At 47.3% G+C, this 18,216-nt stretch overlaps 1 protein-coding gene across 2 annotated transcripts in view; it reads left to right on the forward strand.

Moving 5' to 3' along the window:
• Positions 1-18,216, forward strand: part of NEIL3 (nei like DNA glycosylase 3) — a 216,534-nt gene that overhangs the window by 52,182 nt on the left and 146,136 nt on the right. For both annotated transcript variants that reach the window (XM_069631449.1, XM_069631450.1), the window contains exon 4: positions 2,981-3,115. In XM_069631449.1, coding sequence (XP_069487550.1) covers positions 2,981-3,115 — 135 coding nt within the window. The remainder of the gene's footprint in view (positions 1-2,980; positions 3,116-18,216) is intronic.

The following is an 18,216-nucleotide window of genomic DNA, read 5'->3' on the forward strand; positions in this document are numbered from 1 at the left end:
AAGGCTTGGCATCTACCCTCAACCTGGGCCCCCTCCTGGGGAACCTTTGGCTTGTTGGACGTTTCCTTCCATTTCCCCCCTGCGGCATCAGACCCCCGGAAGCAGGGTTAAGTTGAGGGTTTGACTGAACCCTCCGCATGCGCCCCAGGTCTTCGATCAGTTACTTGACCTGTCACTCCAGCTTTGAGACGTTTTCTGGGTTGTAGTGAGGTCTCAAGGCCTATCTCTGCTGCTTCCAAAAAGGGTAACGGTCCCTTCTCCCGGAGCAGCTCGGGTACTAGAAATTTCCCCAATAATTTTCCATCCTCTTCCTCCCTTCTCCTGGGTTCAGGGATCTATTATCCTGGAACCGGGGAGAAAGAGGATTATTATGGAAGTTCTGATTGGGAGGGTACCTGTGGAAAAAAAATCTGGTTGGGAGGTGGAGTGATATTTTTCTCCAGAGGGAAGTTTGGCAGAACATTTCCTGGGGCAGTATTTACCTGGTTGGGCCCCCTCTCAACCCCCAGTGCCAGGGGAGTGTACACATGCCGCAGAATTGGTTTGGTACTCTTATACCTAGGGCTTACATTGGTGGCCGGGTCAGAGGGATCATTGTTCTGGACCCCTTCCTGACTACCATTTGATTGGGGTGGTGGTCAAGGGGGCGGTCCCTTCTGCCTTCCATTTTGCTTGTAGGCAGGAGGAGTATTTTTAGGCTCCCTCGCTTCTACAGGACCAAAGAAGGGGTAGTTCTCACCCATGCAAGTATTATGGTTCAAACCTTACTAAGTAAAATGACATTTCTACTGCAAGCCAATGGCTATATAATTAAAATATACAATATGAAGTTTAATTTCTTCCATTTCAGTTGTTTGGAGGTCACAGCATCTGTTAGACTCTGGGTCTAATGTTGACTTAAGGATGTAGTAAACACATCATCTCTTTGTTCTTTGAGAGGTAATGGTGCTGAAAAGATCCTTATCCTTCAGCATATGGCTCACCTCTGCCTTCTGACGTCATGAGGCCATGCTGGCATTTGACATTTGTCCTTACAATCTTGAGTTGTTTACAGTTCCGATCTAGAGTTTGTATTTTCATTCTCTGCACCCACCCAGGGCTGGCTCAGCCAGGCCATACATACCTAGTATGCACAAGCCTCAAAGAGATCTTACTTCCAGATAAAGAGACAAATGGACCTGCAATGAGGGAACGTACTTAAGAAATCTGCCCAGCAACTTGGAGGCATGACTCTCTTGTGCTCAGAAGGGATTTACATGTTGCATTTGCAAGAAGAAAATAGCCCTTTCAATTTGTTGCATTCGTTTTTAATGTGAAGCCTTTTATTTATTTTAATAACTTGAATTTTGCTATAATTGTTTAATGCACTTCTGAATCCGTGCATTTCTCTTGCTTTGCACCTCCAGTATCTTTCCTATGGCAGTTGGAACTGACAGTCAGCCTTTCCTTTTGTCATCTACACTGTGCATTTTCCATGTTTTTTTGTGTCACTGTTCAGCAAAACACACGCTGCATTCACTAGGCCCCTTGCTGTGTTAAGATTTAGGCTGACCTGTATCCACCAGTGTATCTTTTTCCATCAGACCAATCTATTTCACAGTAAAGGCCTAACCTGGCCTTTCAGTAATGTCTCCTGGGGCTGTCATTAAACCCCACACACAGCTCTGCTAGTACCACAGATTTGAACATAGTCACTGAGCAGTGCATGTTGAAGCAGGAGCAGGCACATGTGTGTCCGTGGTTTCTGATGTCTTTGTTTGGAGCAAAATTGGCTTGTTTGTCCCTTCTATGCAGGTCTGGGGGGCACATTAACGCCTGGTGGTGCTTGCTTGGCATGAGTGACACATTGCGTTATTAATGCCACTACAGGGATGTAATACACCAGCAGGTTTTCAGAGATGTATCTTTTTTCTCCTATTTTGAATTTTCTCATGATTGTTATGTTATTTGATATTTGTATAAGGTCTACTGCCCTTGTTATGCCTGGAAGTGCTGTGTGGTGACTATGCAATTGCTAGCAGAAATGACTAGTTTTCAAACATCATAAAAACCATGCAAAGCATTGTGTTCAGGTGCAGAGATGACTGCTATGTCAGTGACTGACACCTGGACCAAATTATTTGTGGGACTCTGCTGTATTCTATGGGTTGCAGCAAAATGTTGAATGGGTGTTATAAAATAATCTATCAACTCCCAGGGCAACAGTCTACAGTTGAGGGCTCTGCTATAACTTAAATGCACACTGAAAACCGTGCAGACACATGCAAATTACATGCACAATTCTCAAATATGTCAAAGATGCATTCAACGCATGTACTCTTGTGTGTGTCATCAGGTTATCGCAGTATGCATTTTGTGTATTGGTTACAAACATAATAGCAGTAATACGTAGCCATCTATAGAAAATGGCTATCTATAGAAAATGGCTATCTATAGAAAAACGACATCCTGGGCCACCCCCGCAAGCTGATGAGTGTGAAAAAAGCAGAGGTGTAGCCTAAGAACATGTATAGATTAATGCGTGGGGAAGACTTGCAGAAAGGTAAGGTGAAGAGGAGACTCAATCAACCCGAAGTCAATAATTTCCTAAACTGTGAGCTAGGTAGAATTCCTTACAGCGTTTATGGTACCTGGTCAATATGTTACGGACTGTATGTCCATGTAGGCATTAGTCTTTCTTTAAAACCAACGGGTGATTAACTGAATGTTCTATGACCCTCTCATCTTAAGCCAGCAGATGATTGCTGTAGGCAGTGACTATGTTTAGACACTGAAGAGGTAGGTCTCGCCCCAGTTTGATTTTAAGCCTTTGTTTATCACGCGTTTTTCAAGCATCCTGTTATCGGTGAGTTTGGCGTCCGCTGATGTCATCCAGTGCATACACTTAATCCTCAAGTTGACTCAAAAGAGTGTTACTGATTGGATACATGGTATTGGTGCAGTGTTGTGTGATGACCTTTTTCAATGTCCTCTGTCCCAGGGTTCACTTTGGCATGAATGGGTCAATGCGCATCAACCCAACAGAAGCAAAAGGAAATCGTGGACTTGCATCGGTTTTGGAAATTCAACTCGACAAAGACCTGATTAGTTTCTTTGAATCGACTGTGGATGTCAGGTGAGATGATAATATGTACATATATACCATCTATTTTTCGTCTTGTTTTCAGTGTCACAAAAGGCAAAAGGTCACCAAATACATGCAAAGGTAATCCTAAAACGTTTAGAAATTCTCAAATAACAATCCATCCTTCAAAAACTGCACACAAATTTACAATTTTTTTTTTTTTATTTTTTTAAATAAATGGCAAAGGTGCATGATGGCTTTCACTTGTGATAATGTATTATAATATGGTAGACTAAAAGAACACCACCTTTCACTAGCTTTCATTAGGACGTTCTTGGAGGACCCATGTCTGCTACTTGAAAATCAGGAGCACCATCCAAAATGTTATTATTTGGACCTAAACTGAAGAGGCCGAGAGTGAGGAAACCCAGGAAAAACGTTACCGTACACGTAAATAACCTTTTGGTGTCCCTTCCGTTTAAGGTACGTTTTAAAGTCAATCGGAGGTTCTGCAGTTAAGAGACAGGTAAGTTCCAGTCCTTACTACAGTTGAAAAGATGTTGGGAAACCACCCCAGGGGACACCAGGAAAGACCTCCTTGAAAACATCCAGGGCCAGGTTCGAGACCCCAGAAGCCCCAGGACACAATGCACCCAAGCAGGACTCGGTCCCAATGTAAGTCAATGGGGAATAGCGTCTGCAATGCCACTGCAGAAATCTCATACACCACACCACAGGGTATTCCGAGGGTACGTATGGGAATAACCCACAAACCCAGCCCCCCAGAGGTAGGTATCCACAGCCTTAGTTACAAAAATATGGTTCCATTAATGTGAAACAACCCGTGAAGTAAAACCCTTTTTTACAGGGCAAGATGAAGCTTCCAGTGACTTGAACCTGGAATCAACAATGACCCTAATGGCCTTAAAGAACAATTAGCCTTTTTATGAGTCCGACCCACAATCCAGAAGAGAAGGGAGTGACGAAAGTGGGTCCGGAAGGACCTAATAACCCTACCAAGGTTCTGGCGGCCCGTCAAGCAAAGGAGGCTAGCACCCAGCAGAAATGGTCCCAGCACAGAGAGCGCAGTGGTGACGACCCAGGACCGCCAAGAGGAGCAGATGAGGTGGGATATTCAGGTAGCGTATGCTTCCAGCATCAAGGCAAAAGGCTGTTGTGATAAAATATCCCAGACAACAGTCCTACAATGGATGGCCTGGCCCAAGCAGAGAAGTACACCATGGGGAAAGCCCGGGAAGGATGCCCAGCAGCTACAAATAAGGACAAGAGCTTAGCCTAGGACACAGGAACCTGCCAGTATGTGCAGATTTAGCCCTAAAATTGCAGTAACCGTCGAAATGGCAACATTTCTCCAGCAGATAAGCACACCTGCTTACCTTCTGAAAATCTGACAGAAATTGGGACAGGAACATGGTTCCCCTTATATGTACCACTCGCAGGTGCTGGACTGAGCCAGCACACCCATTCTATTAGGGAATTTAAAACAGAGGTTTTAGCAATCAGTCTAGCCCCAATAACTGCCATAACAGCAGGACTAGGGCGTGTGAGGTGCTGCCCAAAGACGGGGACAGCCCTAGACCAGTTCAAAGCACTAGCGTGCATGGCTGGGCTCCCATTGAGCCCATGTGTGCACAACAGCAATTTTAGGTCTGTATCGAGTTTTCACTGAACAAAGGAATCCAAAGAAATCAAATGGACAAGGGGAAGGACTTAAGAAAATACCGATGCAGTCAATTGGAGTGCTCCCCTGGTGAGTCCAAAAAGAAATGATAGCTGCCACCAGCCAACTCCCCAAAACCAATGTAGGGTATATACATTTGCCCATGGGCAAAAAAGGGGTGCTTAAAAAAAATGGTCTAGGAACATTAAGGGACACTCGGGACCATGTACTTAAGAAGAGTTGCAGTGGCAGGGGGAGTTCAGTAGCATATGACCAGAACAATACATCAGAGATCCAAAAAATAACGAAGGGGGAAAAACAAAATGTGTACGGCACCCTAAAAGGGGGTCAGCAGAATTCACAGCAATGAAATTCTGCCCTAATGCCCTCGACTATTTTCGCTTTGTACTTGAATGTCTGGGGTCAAGCTTTTTAATTTGTTTTTACCTTCCTATTTTTTTCAATCTGCGCACTAACAGATCCCTAAACCTTTTTTTTTTTCATTGTCCAAGTATTATTGTCTCTGAAAGAAAATGTACCTTTCTGCTTTTTCTCTGTGTAACATTTTAGCTCCTATTTTCATTTTTAGAATTATCTCCTTCTGTGTTAGGTTTCCTCTGTCACAACTATAGAACATTTATTCCTAGATATCCCAGCTTGTCTGGTGTCCATTTGAGTGGGGTTTGTGTGAAGGGTCGGTATGTAGCATCTGTAAGGGGGAACATCTCTGATTTTTCATAATTAATTGTGAATCCTGACTGTGCCCAATTCGGGCTACATCTTGTATAATAGAATCTAAATTTCGTTGTGGTTCTCCAACATAAAGCAAGACGTCATCTGCATACAGCAAGAGTATATCCGGGGTCCAAGCTATCTGTATGCCTTTATTCACATGTCTGGCACGGATTAGGCCTGCCATTGGTTCAATTACCATAGCAAAGAGTACCCCTGCCTTGTCCCTCTACCCAATACGAATGGAGCCGACTGTGTTGTGTTAGGACAGAAGCTATGGGTATTTTAAAGTAATTGATGAAGTCCGCATTTTTTGAAGGACCATGAATACGTACGGCTACAACACCATGACAAACGCCTTGTGGGCATCTATCGCTATGGCTACTGCATGAGTCTTGGGGGGGGGGGGGGGAAGGGGTGGGATTGGGGGGGGGGAGGGGTGGGATTGGGGGGGGGATATGCGGGCCATGAAATTGAACAGCCTTCTGAGGTTAAGTGACGTCGCTCTTCCAGCTGTAAAGCCAGCTTGATCTTGATGTATTAATGCAGGCATGAGTGGAAGTAATCTATTTGTCAGTATTTTTGCCTAAAGTTTAGTGTCAACGTTCATTAGTGTCGGGTCTGAAGGGGCTACACTCATCACATGGTTTGTTTTATGCAGGACCGTTATGACCGCTTCTCGGAGAGATTGTGGGAGCTGTCCCTCCACAACTGCCTCTAACCACAGCTTGAGTATATGAGGTGCCAGATTGGCTCCATATTATACACATAATTCAGCTGTGAGGCCGCCTAGGGCTTTGTCTCTGCAGTTCTTTCCTCACCCGGAATACTTTTTCAGTTGTAATGGGGCACTAATTTGATTTCTGGTTTCCGCTGATAGCTCGGATAGAGTAGAATAGTGTCTCAAGCTGCGGCCTGCTTCCCGGGTTTTGTTCCTGGTATAGTTCCTTGTAGAAATTTGTGAATTCCTCATTAATCTCTGTTTCAGAGTACCACAATTTGAGGTTTTTATCTTTAATTGCCACTGTGTCCACACCCTTTATCTAATTTAACAGATGTGGACAGCACCCTGCCCGATCTCTCACCTTCACCGTAGTGCTGAACCATGGACGATTTAGCGAAGTATCTCACTTCCCTGTCTGCTAGTTGCCTGTAGATCTCTAATTGTATCTCTGCTGTATTGCTGTCCGGGGTTTCTGCATATGCAGTCTCTAATCCCTGGAGTTTACTCTCGCTTTTAGCTAGGTCTCTGCGTATATCTTTCCGTACCCCAAATTCGTGCGATATAGCCATTCCCCTGATGTACACCTTGAAGGCTTGCCAGAGCGTAGCCTGCATTGCTGATCCATTGTCATTCAAAGCGAAGTATGTACGTATGTCATTTTCTAGGTCACTGTGTAATACTTTGTCTTGTAGAGCTAGTGACTTGAACCTCCAAGGGTATCGGGAGCGAGCTACATCATCCCATTGTAGGGAGATCTTGATTGGGGGAGTGGTCGGAGTAGGTGCAGGGTAGTATATTGGACCCCACCATCTGTCCCACCAGGCGGTCCGATATGAAGAAAACCTCTATCTTGGACGACAAATCATGTACGGTGGAGTAATATGTATAGCCCCTCTCGGACGGGTGCCATATTCTGTAGCCCAAGAGTATGCATCACGTCTATTATACAATCTGCAGCCTTTTGATAATGGCTTGGGCACTCGTCCTGTGCTGTCTAGGTCTAATTAAGGATTGTGTTCTAACCCCCGTCCCCCGCAATATCACTGGGATTAGTGGGTAGCCCATGATAAGATCAGCCAGTGCCTGATAATAATTTGGGTCGTCCGGTTTGGGCTGTATGAGTGGACCAACAGTGTTTCTCTGGTGCGTATTTTTCAGTAAACAATGACCTAGATAGTGTAAGTGTAGCAGAGTGAAGGCTATTTCTCTATGTACTAGTGTCAATGCCCCTCTAGATTTTGTGGAGTAGCTGGTAAAGAATCTGTTTGGGCCCTGTTCTTGGTGAACATGATATTCGCTTCTTCCTTTGTGTGTGTGTACAACAATAGATGTATCACCAATGTGAATGGATCCATGTACTACTTTTAATATACATGGACATATGATATTGAACTAAGTGATTGACTATTTTCTCTCAAACCTTTTTGATTTCCAAACTTTCCTCCCTTCCTGCCACCTTCACTGCCCTTGCAGATAGGGCTATGTGTACTGCAACCGCCCCCTCCGTAACCCATTTATTTCTGCACTCAACCCCAACTTGTGCTTTAATACTATAACAAACTTCTGCAATCTTGCCTGGGGGCTGCTACCTCTGCATGTGCACCTCCCGGAAAGCAGTGTGTCTTACGCCAGTAAAGTAAGCCTGTATTATATCAAGTTCATGAATCTTGGTACTAGAGTGGATAAATGGTACCAACAACATGAATTTCACCAGATATCCTGTGAGTGGATGGAGTTGACATCTCTGTACCAATTGTCACAGTCTGGTAGACGTAGAGGGTTCTCCCACTTCCTCCAACTTCTCTGTCTGGGGTTTGATGGGTATATGAGCTTCGATGAAAGAGGCTGCCTCCTCCGGTAATGTAAAAAATAGTCTTCCCTCAGTGTTGTATCCGGAGTCTCGCTGGGAAAAGCATAGCATATGGTATAGATCTTTCTCGCAGCATGTGCTTGACACCCATAAAAGTTTTTCGCTCCTGTTGTACTGCTGCGGCGAAGTCTGCTTATAGATGCAGGGACGTGTTGTCGTACTCCAGTGGGCCCTTTTCTCTAGCCAGATGGATAATAGTGTGTCTGTCGCAGTAGTTAAGGAGTTTTTCTATTCATGCTCTGGGGTGGAGGGCCTCCAAGTTGACTCCTTACAGTAGGCGTTCTCTGGGCCGGCTCCACCACGAACATAGGAGAATATTGTTGGTTGCCCAGCAGTTCTTTCAGTAGACTTTTCACACCCGTTTGCATGAGGCCACATCCTAAGTTTTCAGGGAGGCCCAGTATGCAAATGTTTCATCCTCTGTACCTGAATTCCAGGTCGTCACATTTTGCGAGGCTTTCCTTGGGTCTAAAGTTATGGTTACCATCTGCGATTGAGTGTGTACATCATCCTCAGCCATGCTGATGCAGGTTTCAGCTTCCATGAGCCATGTCCTCACGTGTTCCATCTTGCCATTAAGAGTGGCTATATTGGTTGTGATGTCATTGAGTTTTCCTGTGAGGGAGGCAAACCCTGTCTGCATGTTATCCATGATTTGTCTGAGGCAGGGAACCTCTGGTGTCTCCCCCATGTTGGCTTCAGGTCTTTGGGTCTCGGCTGGTATTCCTGCGCGAGCTGGTTGACTTGACATGCATACCTGTTGAGTGTAATCTGTTTCTTCTGGCTGCTCCCTCCCCTAGGGTCCCCCGTCCCCTAGGCATGGCTGCAGTCAGCAATGTCTCAACACACCTTTATTTATTTCAGGGATTAACGCAGTGTTTCTAGCTGAGTTTTCCCTGCTGTGGTTTGTATGCAGCAGTGAGTCCAGGGCACACGGTTATGCTTATGGTGTCGAGCGGGTGAGAGGTGCTTATATTCAGTATGAGAGTTTGAAATTAGCCCTTGTCGGAGGGCTCTGTGTGTCCTGGCCTGTGTTCCTTCGAGAGGTGAACATATGTGCAACAGTCCAGGATGGTCCAGAGTTTGCTGCCGCATTGCTATTCCCAGTGTAGGGGAGGTAGCCGCAGTCACGTTGTCCGTGTTTAATGTTAAGGTTTTCACTGATGGCGCTGCTACAGCACCAGGCGCGCTCGTTGTTAGGGAGGATTCTCACTTTATGGCTAATTTCCCTTACCTATAGAGTCCCCCAGCAGCTTTGCTGGATTTGAAGGGTTTGTTTCTTTTTACCTGCTAAGAGTGAGACTCTTTTTCCCACTCTTAGGCATTTTTGCTATGTGTGTTCTAGGCTATTTTTGTGTTTAATGCCTATGGGATTTTCTCTTCCCCCATAGGAACCATCTTTATTCACTGGTGTTACACAGCACCCTCTGTGCAGTGACACAGCGATGTCGTAGCGACCCCCAAACATAGACTCCATACCCTGGAACTGACTACTGTCTCCCAGGGCATGTAAAGTCCCCATTGACTTTACTAGTCAATTTCTATGAACTAAACCAGTACAACCCATCTTACTATGGAGGTACTGCAAGGGGTTAATAGTTTTTCCCCTATGTTTCTGGCTGGTCGCAGTGGTTACTACCATAAATATTCGACCACGAATATTTCTCTATGGGATTTTCCGATTGTTCGAGGCTACCACTTTTTCTGACAGCCTCTAACATACCTCTGGTGCATTTTAATATTAACTTTGCTCCGGTGGGTTTTATTTGCCAGAACTTTCATGTAACTTCTTTCTCGTGTCTTTCTCTACAATCCTAACCCAGGTCGGGGATCCTTTGTTCCTCCGTTTGGCGGGCTTCTGCCAGAAGCCCTCCTTCCGGCGCCACTGAGTCTGGGGTGGGTCCACTGTGAGAGTAGGACCCCTGGACAGTGTTGCCTCCGCAACCCATGTCGCATTCTATCCTGATAGGTTGGATGGTCTCCCGCCAAGAGGACCACTCCACTGTGTGAGTGACAGCTAAGCTGTATGAATGGGGCTCTTTTTGCATAAAAGCAGGGTCCCGAGGACTGGAAGAGCAAGACGTCGCCACTGGAACTAAGAAGCCGAAGAGGAGAGAAGCCAAAGACCTCTGCAACGACTGAGCCACCGTTGAAGCCCTGCTGCAGCGTCTCACCACTTTTCTCCACACGACGAGAGGAGATCTTCATCCGAAAGAGACTCCTTCCCTTGAGCTGGTGGGGCCAACCAGTTTGCCAATCGCCTTCCCGAACCTGCTGTGGTCGAATCGCCAGTGCCCTGCACTTGGAGACCGGATAGTTAGGCAGCTATCGACCCGGACTGCGATTAAAAGGAGCGTACCTTTTTTAAACTTAGTTTGGCAGCACCACGGCTGGTTTCATCCCTGGGTAGTGCAGTACCTCGAACCTTCCTCCACGACGAGAGCCCCTCTTCCTCTGCTGGACCCCTCCAAGTGCAGGAACTACCAGGAACAACCGCCACTGCAGCAGCCACTTCTTCACTTTAAAGGTACATTGTTCTGCCAGGCCGCCCTTTCTCTGCGGTAGCTCTGAAGGTGTTTTAAATCCTTTACCTACCTGTTGCTGCCCCCCCTTCTCAACATTGTCTGTTCAAAACCTTTGCAACCACCATTTCAAATATTGTTAACCAAAGACTTGACTGCAGCTACGAGAACATTTTGCTCCTGGGCTCACTAACTTTGACACAGGCCTATTGACTCTGGTCCCATTTGTTAGATCTGCCTTCTCGAGATTGATTCTCCATTCGAACTGTGTGGTGCACCCCTTTCTTATAACGACTCTTTCTTCCCACTGCTTAATCATTGTGAAGTGCCATTTTGCTCAGTTTTCATTCTAAGTATTACTTATATTGATGCACTGTCTTGTTGATCTGGTTCACAACTGATGGGGACGTGTTGCTACGGTATATAAGAACCTATTTCTGAACAACTTGTGCTTTCCCTCCCTTGTGAGGAATTGTTAGAGGATCCCTTGTGTGTAGTTTTCACTGTGCCGTTTTGCTCTATTTTCACTCTGGTTCATTTGGCTTATAATTTAAATAGGGAGTGTGTATATTTTTCCTTGACTTACTTTAAATTTCTTGATAATTGTGATACATGTGTTTGATTAGAGGTGTATAAAATAAATATATACTTACTTTTTAACTACAAAGCTTTGGTCAGTGTTTCCTTGTCCCATAGTCTAGTGTGCCTAATGTGTAAACCCTGAATACTGCTCATCTCCCTCTTGAGATAAGTCTGACTGCTCAGCCACAGCTACCGACTAAATCTTGGTGGTACAAACTGATATCAAAGGGAATTTATTGCTCTCACCTGTAGTCCTAATCTTGTGTAGTGCTCCCTAAGGGAACTGCACGGGATTCTGCCTAACACTCATACACCCCAAGAGTGACAGTGGGGGAAGGGAGGAGGAGTGTGTGATTTTAAAACTTGCTGTGAGGTATTCCCGTTACCTTATTGATGTGACGGAGATTTCTCTGTGTCTGCCCGGCTTGGCCTGCAGTTCCCTCACTCCTTTCAGGGCTTGTCGTCGGGTAGCTGCTGCGGAGACTGTTTCCGAAGGCTGTTCAAGAGGGAGACACAGCATCTCCCTTCACGTTCTTACATTCAGCAGCCCGCACCTCGTACAGCCTGCCAGTATGCGTCTGCGATCTTCACAGTGTAATCCCGATCGAGATGTCGTCACATCCCTCCAAATCGTTGCGTGGTCTGGCGTTGGTCTCCTGATAAGGGAGGCTGCCACAGCGATAAGAGCACACGTCAAGGAGACGGCTTTAGCTCCATGGAGTTTTCCCAGATCACGCAGGATGTCTTCACGAGTCTGTGGCTGGTGATTCTTCCTTCTTTGATGTAATTAAACCGGCTCTATAATGTTTGTTTTAGGCACCGCACACGGGAGCTCGGAGATCATCAGCCATCTTGCGGCTGCTCAACAGCGCCCCCTAAATTATATATAACTAGGACTAAAAACTAAGTACAATCTATATGCAGTAATAGAATTCTGACGTCCTTAAAGTGAGACGTAAACAAGTTCATAACAACCTGTTATACTTGAATGTTCTAGATCTTAGTGAGCATTAGATTAGATGGAATTTTAATGTAGAAACCAAGGTAATAACAAAAAAAATGAACTGAATAATACATTTAGATTGCTGCGAGTGATGTTGAATATTTTGCAATGCTTATGAAAATATGAATCCATGTACTTATAATCCAAGAATGATCATGCAGAACAAGGGAGTGAGCAGACCTAATCATGCATTGTTTGGCACAACCAGTGCGGCCTCACACATATGGGACAATGGGGGGGGCACATCCGCGCCCTCCCACCCGATCCACCCCCAACCATTAATTTTCAGGACCCTCCAGGTCTCCTCTCAAAGAAACCTAGAGAAGAACAATTGAAAAAAAATATTTGCATTATGGTGTAAGTGGTTTTACTTTGTTCCATACTAATTCAGATTTAGTATTTGCACCGAATGGAAAACATTTGAATTCGTTGCAAGTGCAGAGGCTGGTGGTGTCCCTAATGCCCTACACAGTACATTACTGCGGGCTTTGGTGCCTTATATATAAAATAACATAACATTACATGGGTGAAGATAGGTGAGTAAAATGCATTTACTGTAAAGCTGTGTGAAAGGCATACGGGTGATGTTGCGTGCTCCAGGAGCCTCTGGAAAATCTGACTTGTATCTACCTGACTAAGTGTCCTGCTGGGCGCTGTGTGCATTATTCACACACAAGGCACCCATTAGAACCCTTATTCAGGCAGATACACCTATTCATATATACATGCACACAAGCAGTCACACCCCCATACGGCGCCTCTCCATCATTCAGTGATTGTGAGAAGCTGTAAGGGGGCAGGACTGTTTCTCTGTATGCTCGTATGAATGGGTAAATCTGTGTGAGTGAAGCGTTTGCGGTGGGTGTCAGGTGAATGCTTGTGAGATCCTATATGGGTGAGCCACTGCTTGTGTGAATGTGCATATGAATGTATGTGTGTGTGGGCTCGAATTTGAAGGGTCATTGGAGTACCCATTTACTATAAAGGTAAGAAAACATGTTCTTGCTGAATGCGTGCACCAGGCAAGAATGTTCTCTTACCTTAATATTGCCCTGCATCAATGCCCACACAAACAAATTCATATACACATGCACTCACATATTCGTACAGCTTTCCTAATCATTCAAACGACAAGCACCAGAACAGGTCACTCACACAGATTCACACAATCTTATATTTGCGTGAATGAAATATTCTCCAGCATTGGATCTTTCATGGATTCACATGCTGTGAATATTCCCCGTCGTCAGGCTGGGAACTTCGGTCATTTTAACTTAGCGTTTTCCCATGGAAAACTTCGACACTTCAGTGCCTGATCAATGTCCTTTTTGGGTGCTTTAGTCACCACCAATAGGATGTAGGGTATAAATAGCGCCCTGCCCCGCGGCTTCCCTTCAGATTTCAACCATCTCCAAAGTGTTGGGATCACCTCATGCTCGTTGTGGTTTTATCACGTGCTCGTACTATTGGAAATCTCTGTTCCGGCCCTGTGCGACTTGCGGACTGAAGGTGTATGAGGGGGAATGGCATATGGATTGCCTCTATTGCCTTTAGCCCCATCACTCGGCCGATTCTTGCGCAATCTGTAAAGGGTTTTCGCAGAAGACGCTTAAGGACCGCAATCAGCAGTTGGTGTGTTGGCTGAATGAAGGTACCTAACCTGCCTCGGAGGTGGGGTCTGTTCGAAGCCTGGCATCGGAGAGGCCTGTTCAAGCAGCGAATCATCGCCGGGTGGCGTCGGCTGAGCCTCTGGCTAAGAAGTCTCGTCCTGCCCCTGGTTCAGAGGTCAGGAAGAGTGGTTGCTCCTCTTTGAGGAAACGCATGTCGAAGGGGGCGTCTTTGTCCAAGCACAGTCGGCTTGACCATGCCTGGGGGTCTGGAGGTAGGCCTGAGAAATCAGCGTCGCAGGTGAAAGCCAAGAAAGACTCATCGTCGAAACACTCCTCTTCAGGGGACCATCACAGGTCGTCCTCTAGCAGGGAGTCCTCCAAGCACCGGTCCAGTGGGGTCAGGCAGGCGGGATCGCCTGGAAAATCTACCCTGCAGGCTGCGGTTCCAACTACGTCCTCGCCGACGGGGGTCCCATCGTCGACGGTTTCTCTGCCAGCTCTGATGCTGTCGTCGACGGTTGTGTCATCGGCTCCGGCAACAACAGGGTTTGATAAAGGCACAATGTTCTCGTCGTCAAGGATGGATATGGACAGCTTGCTACATTAAGAGACTGCTGCTTTTTCGGTATCATCGGAGGTGGAGGACGAACGGGAGCCAGTGTTGGGTCCGTCGGGCTTGTGCTTGCAGTGTGTTGGTCTTTCGATGGGTGTGGGGGCTGGTCCTTCCAGTTATCCGCTGGTGAATCTGCAGGCGATGGTGTCGCTGGTGTCGCTCCAGGTCCTGTCCATGCTGCAATCCTTGTTGGGCCAGCTGGATTCCAGGTCTGAATGTGGGTCCGGTGGGGTCTGTCATCGACACTGCAGGTGGTCCTCCGTGTTAGACGGTTGCGGCTGGGTTGCCGGTACCTCTGCTGGGGAGTGAAGATCGTCCACGTCCCTATCCTGGAGAGGGTGAGCTGCTGGACTCTTGAGTCGGACAGTGTGCCTAGGTAGACCATGTCTTCTGGCTCTTCGTCGCCGTCGAGGGATCCGGCGTGGGATTCGGATGTTGAGGTTGAACAGCCTCGTATTCCGGCACAACCGTCACCTCCCGATGATGTTGGGGCGTTCCACGCCATGATGGTGAAGGCGTATGTGGAATTTGGGTTGGCTCCTGAGTAAGAGCGGAAGGCTGCGTTCTCCGTTCCTATACTGGACCACGTGTGGCAGGAGGGCCTACGCACAATGCTACACCCCTTCTCGGAACCAGCTGTCAAAGGGAGGCTGGAGAAGAAGTTTAAGGCCCCGGCCTCTATGCCGAAGTGATTAGTGTCGCAGCCCATGCCTGCGTTAGTGGTGTTGGTGGCGGCTAGCCAGAAAGCCAGGAGTCAGCACAAATATGTTACCCCTCCGGACAGTGACACCAGGAGACGGGATGCCTTCGATAAAAAGGTGTTGACCGTGGGGGGCGACGACGGTGAAAGCGGCCAATTCGTTGGCGATCATGGCTCGCTATGATCGTGAGATGTGGCATCGGCTAGCGCCTCTGTTGGAACATCTGCCGGAGGAACACCGTAAAGCTGCCATGCTGTTGGTATGCGAAGGGGAGGAGGCGTCCAATCATAGTATTAACATTGCCGTTGACTTGCCGGAGTCTGGTTTTAAACAGATTAACAACAGCGTTGTGCTGCGTCGACAATCCTGGCTTAAGTGCACGGCCAGAGGTGCATTATAAAGTTCTGGACATGCCCTGTGAGGGGGAGCAGTTGTTTGGTGAGAAAATTGATGTGGCCCTCAAGGGTCTGAAGGAGGACTCTGAGACTGCTAAGTCGTTGGGATCTTTGCAGAGTGGGCGCTCTTTTCGCTCCTTTCGTCTGTTCCGTGGGGCATCGGAAAATGCCCGGTTTACTTCCTCCAGAGACGGGGGTTACGGTCGGTCTAGTTACTCCTCCCAGGGGTATAGGAGGTCGGACCAGAAGAGTCGGGACTTTCAGGCCTCCGGGGAAAAGAGGTGCGCAGTCCTCCTCTGCCAAGGGGAGACAGGCTGAGCCACTGCAATGACTGTCTTCAGGGGATTCTGCCGAGGGACAGGGTAGCACTACACATGGACGAGTGGTGCAAGATTACGTCGGGCCGTTGGGTGCTGGACACGGTGCGTCTGGGCCATTTGCTGGAGTTAGTGTTCCCCGGTTCCCATTCCACCAGTGTATACCGTGCAACCTCACCTTAACATCCTGCGGCACGAGGTTGTACTTATGCTACAGAAAGGGGCTATAGAATTGGTTCCGGTGGCTGAGAAAGGCCAAGGGGTTTATACCCGTTACTTTGTGGTGAAGAAACCCAGCAGCAAGTTGCGACCCATTTTGGATCTTCGGGCGTTGAACAAGAGACTGCAATGCCTGAAGTTCAAGATGCTCAGGCTTCAAGAAGTCATTTGCTCTGTACAGCTGGACGAGTTTCTGGCCTCGTTGGATTTACAGGTCGCACATTTCCACATTCCCATGCGTCGACGGCACCGCAAGTTTCTGCGATTTGTTGTAGAAGATCATTACCAGTTTCGGGTGCTCCCGTTCGGTTTACAGTCGTCTCCCACGACGTTTACAAAATGCTTGGCGTTGTGGCTCAGACGGGAGGGGCATCACTTCTACCCATACCTGGACGACTGGCTGGTACGCAGTTCCTCGCCGATGGAGGCGCGCAGGGAGGTCTCTGCGCTACCATGCAGCTGTTGCAACAGCTAGGCTTCGCCGTGATCTTCGACATGTCCTTTCTGTCGCCCTCCAAGGACTTGGTGTTTCTGGGGGCAGAGTTTCAGACTCATCTGGGACTTGTGAAGCCCTCGGACAAGAGGGTTCTGAAGCTCTGGCAAAGGGCAGCAGAGTGGAAGATCGGTACAAGGGTGACTTTCTGGACCTACATGTCACTGCTAGGGGCCATGGCGTCCTGCAGTCCGCTGGTGGCTATTACTCCTTTGCAGTTTTTTGTCTTGGAAGGTGGCTTTTCTGGTGGCTATTACTTCGGCCAGAAGGATGTCTGAGTTGCAAGCTTTAGTTTTGGACCCTCCATGTTTGAGGTTTTTCAAGGACAAGGTGGTGTTGGCTACTAATCCGCACTTTATCCCAAAAGTGGCAACAACATTTCATAAACTCTTCTATTGTGTTGCCCGCGTTCTTTGCTTTAGCCTCCACGCCAGCAGAACGGGCTTTGCATTCGCTGGATGTGGAGAGGGTATTGAAGTTTTATTTGAATCGTTCTCGGGAGTTCAGACTTTCTAAACCGCTGGTTGCGGTTAATGGACCGTCCGTCAAGGGACGGGCATCTCCAAGCAAGGACTTTCTCGTTGGGTGTCATCTGCTATCTCATTCTGCCACACTTAATCTGGGAAGCCTTTTTAGAGGAATCCGAGGGCACACTCAACGAGGTCTACGGCTTCGGCAGCATTATGGTCGGGGATTCCGCTGGTGGACATTTGCCAGGCGGCCTCCTGGGCGGTGCCGCATACCTTTACTCGACATTACTGTCTGGAGCAGCACCATGTTGAGGATGTGCAGGTGGGACGGGCGGTCCTGCAACGCCTGTTTCAATAAAGGTAAGCCCCGCAGCTTCGGGGTATTTGTTTGAACTTGATCACTGCATGGGTTTCTTGTCTCATGTATGTGATTCCGTTTCTGTATTGGTTTGCATTTACACTCCGCCATGCATGATGAGTAATGCTGTGTAATCTATTCACAGCATGTGAATCCATGAAAGATCCACTGCTGGAGAAGGGAGTAGTTTCTTACCTGTAACTCCATTTCTCCAGCGTTGGTATCTTGCATGGATTCACATGCGTCCACCTGCCACCCCTGCATGCAAACCTGGTTTGGGTTGGAGGTTAAAATCTGAAGGGAAGCTGTGGGGGAGGGGCTATTTATACCCTCCGTCCTATTGGTGGTGACTAAAGCACCCAAAAAGGACGTTGATGGGACACTGAAGTGTCGACGTTTTCAATAGGAAAACGCTAAGTTAAAATGACTGAGGTTCCCAGCATGACGATGGGGAATATTCGCAGCATGTGAATCCATTAAAGATGCCAACGCTGGAGAAATGGAGTTACAGGTAAGAACCTACTCCCTTCTGGTGGTTGGCGTTTGAATGATTGAGAGAGGCTGTATGGGTGCGTGTCTGCTTGTGTGCATGTGTATACGAATGTGTGGGCTAGGGCTTGGAGGGGGTATTGGTGCTGGGTAACACCAAGGTAAGAAAACATCTTCTTGCTGACTGCATGCAATGCACACAGTCAGCCAGAACATTGTTTTCTTCCTATGGCATGGCATTTCTTTACTGGATATTCGATAAAGCAAGCTTGATGAGTGCTATTATGTGGCTAGACCAGCATTTTTTCGTGCAGCCAGTAAAGATATGGTTTCTGACTGTGTCATGGCATTTATAACTGGGCATCCATGCTAA

Source organism: Ambystoma mexicanum, chromosome 6q (assembly GCF_040938575.1).
Source record: "Ambystoma mexicanum isolate Mex_15411 chromosome 6q, UKY_AmexF1_1, whole genome shotgun sequence".
NCBI lineage: Eukaryota > Metazoa > Chordata > Amphibia > Caudata > Ambystomatidae > Ambystoma > Ambystoma mexicanum.